This window comes from Silurus meridionalis, chromosome 22, assembly GCF_014805685.1.
Source record: "Silurus meridionalis isolate SWU-2019-XX chromosome 22, ASM1480568v1, whole genome shotgun sequence".
Taxonomy (NCBI): Eukaryota; Metazoa; Chordata; class Actinopteri; order Siluriformes; family Siluridae; genus Silurus; species Silurus meridionalis.
In genome coordinates, this window is record NC_060905.1 from 2,799,395 (window position 1) to 2,808,839 (window position 9,445).

The 9,445-nt window shown below is 39.2% G+C and overlaps 1 protein-coding gene across 5 annotated transcripts in view; it reads left to right on the plus strand.

The window, feature by feature from the left end:
• Positions 1–9,445, plus strand: part of adgrl1a (adhesion G protein-coupled receptor L1a) — a 127,370-nt gene that overhangs the window by 94,900 nt on the left and 23,025 nt on the right. For all 5 annotated transcript variants that reach the window (XM_046834308.1, XM_046834312.1, XM_046834309.1 and 2 more), the window contains 3 exons: positions 3,149–3,413; positions 5,046–5,373; positions 8,964–9,272. In XM_046834308.1, coding sequence (XP_046690264.1) covers positions 3,149–3,413; positions 5,046–5,373; positions 8,964–9,272 — 902 coding nt within the window. The remainder of the gene's footprint in view (positions 1–3,148; positions 3,414–5,045; positions 5,374–8,963; positions 9,273–9,445) is intronic.

Consider the following 9,445-nt stretch of genomic DNA (forward strand, 5'->3'; position numbering starts at 1 on the left):
TGTGTGTGTGTGTGTGTGTGTGTGTGTGTGTGTGTTGCAGTATACAGTATACTAAACAGAACACTTTATTATTTGTTTTTTCAAAGATGATTTCCTTTTTTTCCTCACTCCTCTCTTCTTCTCTCTTTTCTTTTCTTTTTCCTCTCCTTTCTTTTCTTTTGTTTTCCTCTCTTCTCTTCTCTTCTCTTCTCTTCTCTTCTCTTCTCTTCTCTCCTTTACTCTGTTTTCATGTCTTGCCCTCTACTCTTCTGTCCTCCTCTCCTTCTCTTTCCTCTTTTCATCTTCTCGCTTTTAAATTTCTGACATTTCTGTTCCCATTCTCTCTTTTCCTCTCCTCTTCTTTTGTCTCATCCCTTTTCTGTCCTTTATTTTCTCTCCTCTCCTCTTTTTCCTTTACTCTCCTCTCTTCTCCTCTCCCCTCTCTTTTAAGTCCTCTCCTTTTTCCCTCTTCTACTTCCTATGATCTTCTCTCCTCTCATTTCCTCTCATCTCCTCTTTTTCCTTTACTCCTCCTCTCCCTTCTCTATTTTCCCCTCCTCTCCTCTCCTTTCCTCTCCTCTGCTTTCCTTTCCCCTCCTCTCCTTTTCTCTCCTCTCCTCTCCTCTCCTCTCCTCTCCTCTCCTCTCTTCTCTTTCCTTTCCTCTCCTCTCTTTTCCTCTCCTCTCCTCTCCTCTGTGTCTGAATGCATTATGTTGCTGTTATATGATTGGCTGATGAGAGAGTGATATAAGTGCCTGTACAGTTGTTCCTAATATATCGGACTGCGAATGTGCTTTGATTTTCAGGGAAACGTGTGAACACATTGTTCGTGATAATCACACCTGTTACACACAGAGTGAAAGAGAGAGAGAGAGAGAGAGAGAGATTGTGTGAAAAAAAAAAAACACCAGCGTGTTCCATCGCTCTGCTAATCCCCCTGATGTTAGCGAGAATTCAGTAGCAGGACTTCACAAAATGAAGCCACTGATGTGTGAACAGGAAAAAACGGATCTGGAAATATATATTATAGAAATAAATAAAGAAATTATTCACAAAATAATATATAGTTTGAATAAATGCTGTTCTGAATTCTAAGAAAGATCAGGGGATTTTTGGACTATTCGCTCATGTAGAACACCTCGAGTCTGAACGTTTCCTCGTCCTCCAATCTACAACCCAGTCTTTCTGACGGATTCATTTAATTAACCAAATAACCAAGTGTGTGTGTGTGTGAGTGTGAGTGTGTGAGAGAGAGAGAGAGAGAGAGAGATTGTGTGAAAAAAAAAAAACACCAGCGTGTTCCATCGCTCTGCTAATCCCCCTGATGTTAGCGAGAATTCAGTAGCAGGACTTCACAAAATGAAGCCACTGATGTGTGAACAGGAAAAAATGGATCTGGAAATATATATTATAGAAATAAATAAAGAAATTATTCACAAAATAATATATAGTTTGAATAAATGCTGTTCTGAATTCTAAGAAAGATCAGGGGATTTTTGGACTATTCGCTCATGTAGAACACCTCGAGTCTGAACGTTTCCTCGTCCTCCAATCTACAACCCAGTCTTTCTGACGGATTCATTTAATTAACCAAATAACCAAGTGTGTGTGTGTGTGAGTGTGAGTGTGTGTGAGAGAGAGAGAGAATGATCAGAGAAACTCTAAAATGAACTTGCATTTGGGGTCAATAAATGTCAAGTTTATGTTCCTATAAATGTTGGTGTTCATATCTCATCAAACATACATGAGAGAATTCTGGTTGGTGTTTTTGAAAGACACATGCATGTTCCTTTCGTTTTTTCTGAAACGAAAGCACAGAAGAATTGGACAGTGAATGTGTGGAAGAACGTTCTGTGGAGTCCAAATAGGACATTTCTTGTCTCTACCAGAAGAAGGAGAACAGGAGAGAAGATGTGATCAGACTCCCTCACCCCCACACTCACACATGCGTAATGGTTTGGTGTTGTTTTGGAGACTTAATCCAAAAGTGAAAGGAACCAACATGGCAACCGTTCCGTACTTCAACACCATGCGTTTCCGTCTGGACTGCGGCTCGTTGGAAGCGACTTCACTGTACAACAAGACAAAAGAGTTCTGTAGGTGTTATTTAGAGAGCAGACAGACGTCTGGAGTGATATCTATCATGGAACCACCTGCCCCGTCTCCGCACCTAAATCCTACTGACCTGCTCTGAGATGAACAAGAAAATCTCCATCCAGTGAAGAACATTTTGGAGAATTTTACAAGAGACACTGCAAAATATTAGCTGAACGTTTGAAGAAACGAAGTGTCTGGATGCCGAGAGTGTGTTTAACTGTTCCTCATGCTGAGGGAGGATTGTTTTTACTGCAAATTAAGTGGAACATCTGGACATTTATGTGTTTGTTTGGTGAAAGGAAATCTGAGTTTGTTGCATAGAAACTGAAGGAACATGCACTTGTCTCTTAAAAACCATAAAGCTTTCAGGGATTCCACACTCCATTTATTATTTTCACTATCTATATATTACATCTTTATTTAATAAAATATTTCTTTCTTTATTTTACATCCATACACAGGATGACATGAGACTCTTCCATGACATCACATGGAAAGAAATGATTAAATAAAATAGATGTAATAATAATTATTATTATAATAAAATACAAGTAACAGGAATAAGAAAATACAAGGGATAGAAATAGATAAATGAATTGTTAATAATAACAATAAAATTAAAATAAGATGAAAAGCGATGAGTAAAGAATAGAATAGAAATTATAGGTTTTTTGAATAAAAAAATTAATAAATTTGGATTTACATGCCATTTGCGATTAAATGGAACAAGAAAACATTATACAAATGATTCTTTTTTTTATTATTATTATTTTTTTGTATTATTATTATTATTATTATTTTTATTTTTTAATTAAAAATAGTACCCAAGTTAAGATTTTTTTTATATTACAATGACTAAGCGATACACCAAAGTGTGTGTGTGTGTGTGTGTGTGTGTGTGTGTGTGTGTGTGTGTGTGTGTGTGTGTGTGTATATATATATATATATATATATATATATATATATATATATATATATATATAACTCATCTTCATCACAATTGTAAGTTGTAGACTACCCGTGTTATGATGATGTGCTGTGTGTGTGTGTGTGTGTGTGTGTGTGTGTTCAGGCTGCCTAATCGGGTGGATGGTACAGGCTTCGTGGTGTACGATGGTGCCGTCTTTTACAACAAGGAGCGAACGCGGAACATCGTCAAGTACGACCTGCGCACACGCATCAAAAGCGGCGAGGCCATTATCGCCAACGCCAACTACCACGACACCTCGCCATACCGCTGGGGCGGGAAATCCGACATCGACCTGGCTGTGGATGAGAATGGCCTGTGGGTCATCTATGCCACTGAGAGCAACAACGGACGCCTGGTGGTCAGTCAGGTGAGGCACCAGGAGTGTGCATGTAGCAACTCTGTGTGTGTGTGTGTGTGTGTGTGTGTGTGCAACATCCCCTTTAATACACTAAAGACATAATCTCCAGCATATGAGTTACACTATCTGTGCAAATGTTTGTGAGCGTAAACTCGTGCTTTTTAAACATTCAGTTCCTCATTGAGTCTCCATTTGCACTTATAATAAGCTCCACTCTTCTGGGAAGGATGTTCCAGCATGACAATGATCCTGTGCACAAAGCCAGATTGGAAGACATGGACATTCTTGTGGTTGAATGAATCTCACACAAATCTCTATCAAATCAGTGTATCGTCTTCCTGGAAGAGTGGAGTTTATTATAACAGTAATAAAGAACGAATGTGGAGTCTGATGTCCAAAAAGCACATAGAAATCCAATCAAGTGTTCACAAAGTTATGGTGATACTGGATACTGTATAAATATACACACTGTCAAAATAAACATGTAAATAAAGCGTTAACGGAAATTAATTTTAACTGCGCTGATTTTAGTTTGACCATTTTTATTAAAACATTAATAGATAAATAAATAAATAAATAAATAAATATAAAAGAGGCAAAATTGAAACCTTCAATGCAACACACATTTATTCACAATGCCCTTTTATTAATCCACTTAAAAATTATTTGTAATCACTAAACATTTGTTTTACTGATGAACATTCGAGCACCAAAATCCGCCATGATGCACACATCCGGCAATTGAAACCGTCCGTGTGGAAACGTAGTTCCGTTTGGTGTTTAGTGGATTTACGTAATTTAAAACATTATCATTTTCTTTAAAACTTTCACAAGAATATTTTGTCTTCATGCTCTATGTTGAGTCTGGTTTCACTGATAATTAACATACATTTGCATAAAGCATCAATATTTGTCCATGCGCATGTTGATTAGAATGTTAACTCATGACAATCGTGCGATTAATTGCGATTAAATATTTCAATCGATTAACAGTGCAATTATATATATATATATATATATATATATATATATATATATATATATATATATATATATATATACATGTGTGTGTGTGTAGGTGTGTGTGTGTGTGTGTGTGTGTGTGTGTAATCCATTAAATCAGAGTATTAAAGTGTCAGCATTGATGTAGTGGAGTTTCTTTTCTGGATACTAAACACACACTGACAGCTGCAACATGAAAATATCTAAAAGTCATGATCCTCAACACGTGTAAAGAAGAGCCGAGCAGGAAACTACAGAGCCGAGGATCACTGGAGTTCTGACAGCATTATAGTAGACATGCAATATATATATACACACACACACACACACACACACACACACACACACACACACACACAAAATACACACAGACCAATGTAACATGACAAGAAGACAAGAAAACAAAGTGGACAGGGGTTGAAATAATGATCTGGGAGAGCGGACAGGGTGGAGCTGGACTGCTCTTCTACAGTGTGTGTGTGTGTGTTTGTTGAATCCTGACTGTGTGCTTCCTCGGCTGCTCACAAGCTGTTTTTTTTTAGAAGTATAAGCTTTTCAGGTGTCATTCTGCATTTGAATCGAGTCTCACTCTTTCTCTTTCTCTATCTTTCTCTTTCTCTCGGTTTTCCTGGTTGACAGGTGAACCCATACACGCTGCGCTTCGAGGGCACATGGGAGACAAGTTTCGACAAGCGTCTGGCGTCCAACGCCTTTATGGCTTGTGGCGTTCTGTACGCCGTGAGGTCCGTGTACCAGGACGACGACAGTGAGGCAGGCGGGGATCTGGTGCTGTACGCCTACAACACCAACCGCAACCAGGAGGAGCCTGTGCACATCATCTTCCCCAATCCGTACCAGTACATCTCCTCCATCGACTACAACCCCCGCGACAACCAGCTCTACGTCTGGAACAACTACAATGTGCTGCGCTACCCGCTCGAGTTCGGACCTCCCGACCCCACCGCAGGTAACAGCACAATTGCAAACACTAACACGGGGGGGGTGAAGCCGACCTACACTGTTTATTAGGTGACTGATTGGCAGTTTGCCTAGTAGGTTAATTATGAAGTTGGTTGTCTGATTGGCTGATTGACTAGTTGGTTAATTATAAAGTTGGTTAGTTAATTGTCTAATTGGCTGGCTGTCTAGACGGTTCTTTAGTTAGTTAGTTGAGTGGTGATTACTTAGATAGTTAGCAAGTTAGTTATGTGGTTGGTTGGCTGGCCGATTGGCTGGTAGATTAGTTGGTTAGTTGGGCAACTAGTACACTGGTTAATTAGTTAGTTGGCTAGTTGGTTAGTTAAGTTGTTGAATGATGATTGCTTAGTTTGTTAGTTAGATAGTTGTTTGGTTAGTTGTTTGGCTATTTAATTACTTTGTTTATTTATTGGCTAGTAATTTATGAGTAAGTTAGTTAGTTAGTTAGTGAGTTGGTTAACTCGTTGGTTAGTTTGGTTGTTTTCCACCTGGCTGGTTGATTGGCTGGCTGGCTGTTGGGTTGTTTGGTTAATTAGTTGGTTAGTTGATTGACTAATTCATTAGATAGTTGTTTGGATGATTAGTTAGTTAGTTAGTTAGTTAGTTAGTTAGTTAGTTATTGGCTAGTAATCTGTTAGTTAGTTAGTTAGTTAGTTAGTTAGTTAGTTAGTTAGTTAGTTAGTTAGTTGGGTGGGTGGGTAGGTAGGTAGGTAGGTAGGTAGGTAGGTAGGTAGGTAGGTAGGTTGTTAGTTATGTTGTTTGCTTTCCATCTGACTGGTTGATTAGCTGCCTGTTGGGTTGGTTAGTTGGTTAGTTGATGGGTTAGTTTATAGGTGTGATGTGATGTCTAATTGTATTTTATAATTTCTGTGATTTAGACCTCATTAAAAGGGATGCTGTTATAAAGGTATATGTTGTCATATTGATGACATAAGTGATGGTATTAATTGTTTATGTTTGTAACAAGGAATACAAATGCATTAATAGTGCAATCATCAAAACATAATCTTGTCTTGAGTATGATGATTTAATAAATATAGTAGCATTTGTCTATATTTGAAATACTATGTGCAGTACTCATCTTTGATTGTGTTACTGATTTGTGTGATATAAATGCTCAGACGTTTCTGTAGCACACTCCGTCTTCTCTTCATCCGAGCGGAGAGCAGCAGGGACAGAAACAGAGCACCACCTGTCCTTATTACTGTGGAGGTCACAGTGATCAGAACATCAGTTGTGTAATATAAATATGATTAAAAATCACAAAGTACTGAGCTGAATGCATAAATCTCACTCGTGTTTTGGGTCATCTCGACACGGAAAGCACAGTGAAGGTTCACGTGGTTAAACATGCTCCTGTGAACTGGGTGAAACTGACTGAAAGAGAATAGACTGAGTTATTTAGAGACAGAGAAAGAAAGCGAAGGAGAAAAAAATTTCAGCGATTGGATGGAATAAAAAGTTTTCTTTGATAGCTTTGTATCTACAAGGCCACACACTGGACTGTGTTTCAAATCATATTCAGGCTTTTTTTTGTTAGCTTGCTCAGTTAATTAAACATAATAAACTAGTAAGGGCTAATGTGCTAATATTAAAAATCATCATCAGCAGCAGCGGTAGCATCATATTCACAGTGGTCGCTATAACATCGGTGTGGATACTCTGAGTGTTGTAGCAGGCTATAGTAGCTATCCATTAGCGTGGAGATTTCTTTGTGTTTGACTCTTGAGCGTCATGTTGACATGAAGATGCTGATCACGCTGAATAACCGAACTGTTCCAAGTTTCAATTGATTGATTCAATTCAGTTTTAAGTGAATAAAAAATGATAGTCTCCAGAAGTGAAATTAATTAAAAATAAACTGAAGCAAATGAACTTAATGAACGTAATTTCCGGACTATTAAGCGCACCGAAATATAAGCCGCACCCACTGAATTTGACAAAGATTTTTATTTTGAACGTAAATAAGCTGCAGGTGTCTACACTGAAACTAATGAACTTTACACAGGCTTTAATGAAAGACAGTGTCTGTTACACGGCTTGTATCTAAACAGCAGCCTGTCATTGTTCACTGTGTTCCTCCTTCCTTTCACAACTATTTCTCTCGAGAGTTTTTCTTTTGGCATCGTCGTGTGTTTAAAAATCACCATCGGTGAAGCTTTTCTCTCGATGCCGTGCAGCTCAGAACACAGGTGAAGTGCGGTTTTTCATGCCTGGTTGTTTTCAGCGTGACGAATGATTCGCATTTCCTGTAGACAGTCCGAGTGAGCGGCAGGTCAAACGTCAGAGGAACCTCATCCATATTTATGATGTGGTGCGGCCCGATTCAGTGGGAGCATCTGATTTAATATAAAGAGTTTCATTGGTTCACCTGAACCCGTTCAGCAATTTCATTAGTCTAATGTTATAGGGCTCAGTTTTTTGGCTTGAAGTTTGTGAAACTGGAAAAACCCAGGAAAAATCCATGAATTAGCCGCTTCATTGTTTAAGCTGCGGGGTTCAAAGCGTGGGGAAAAAGTAGCAGCTTATAGTCTGGAAAAAACGGTAACCTAAGCTGAACTAAATTTAACTGAACTGGAGTAAACTAAATTAATTGAAAGTCTACTAAACTGACCTGAATTAAATTGTAGTCTTCCAAACTGAACTGAAGTAAATTACACTTGTCTGAACCAAACAGAATAAAATGTAACTGGAGTGAACTAAATTAAACTAAGCTGGACTAAACTGAATTAAATTAATTTAAACTGCACTGGACTGAATTAAATTTAACTAAAATGAATTAAATTTAATTTAAATTGACTTGACTGAAGTGTATTCAATTAAACTGAACTGATTTCAACTGTAGTCTTCTGAGCTAAATTGAATTAAACTGGACTTGACTGAACTGAACTGAAATAAATTGAACTGGAGTGAACTGAATTAAATAAGCTCTAATACAACTTATTGAAATTGTAGTTTTCGAAACTCTGAAAGTAACTTATTGTAAACAAACCAGAGGAAGCTTATCATATGAATGGAAATTAATCAAATTAAACTGAATTACTGATTTACACCAACAAAACTGAACTGAATTAAACAAAATCAATCAGACTGAGATGGGCAGGGAGACGGGCAGGGAGACGGGCAGGGAGACGGACAGGGAGACGGGCAGGGAAACAGGTAGGGAGACAGGCAGGGAGACGGACAGGGAGACAGGCAGGGAGACAGGCAGGGAGACGGGCAGGGAGAAATGGGTCGATCACACTGTCTGTAGTAGTTAATGTTCCTCTGTTTGCTTTCAAAAGAGCATCGTCAAGCCTTAATTACAGTCAGTCACTAACAGGTTTTCTCTGATTACTGAGAAATATATGATATTCAATCAATTATTCATTCTCCTTTATTCTCTCTCTCTTTCTCTGTCTCCAACTCCAGAGAGGTTTTAAAGCATCCACAGTGAATAAATTACATCCTGCAGATCCTTGTTTTTTGTTTGAATGACTCTTAGAGTGTGCGACATCAAACCCTTCTCGTCCTCTTTGTTCTTTCTGTCGTTTACCACCGATAACGTTTTTTCCTTCATTCTCTTGCTTTTTCTCTCAGGACCGCAAGTCACCACTCAGACATCCAGCACCACGCCATCCCGGTCCTTTTCGTCCACATCCACCCCGTCCACCATGCGCCCGCTCCCTGCCACCTTTCACCCCATCGGCGCCATAAACAAAGCCCCGGAACTGCGCCCCATCACCGCTACGGTGCCCGTGACCCGCCGGCCCCCACGCCCACGTCCACGCCCACCTCAGGAGCCCGAGCTGCAGGAGGGGTGTGACCCGAGCGTAGCACGAGGCGTCCAGTGGCCCAGCGCACAGAGGGGTGAGACGGTCGAACGGCCCTGCCCTAAAGGATCGCTGGGTAAGAAATTAAAGCCTCAGGATGAACGGTAGAATTATGCAACTATTTTTATACATTTTTCCTCGAAACTGGTAAATCTTCCGCATCCAGCAATGCACTGCTTCAATAACAAAATACATACTGTAGTACAGCTGTACATTCAAGTACGTTATATCTGTTAAAACAATAGAAGC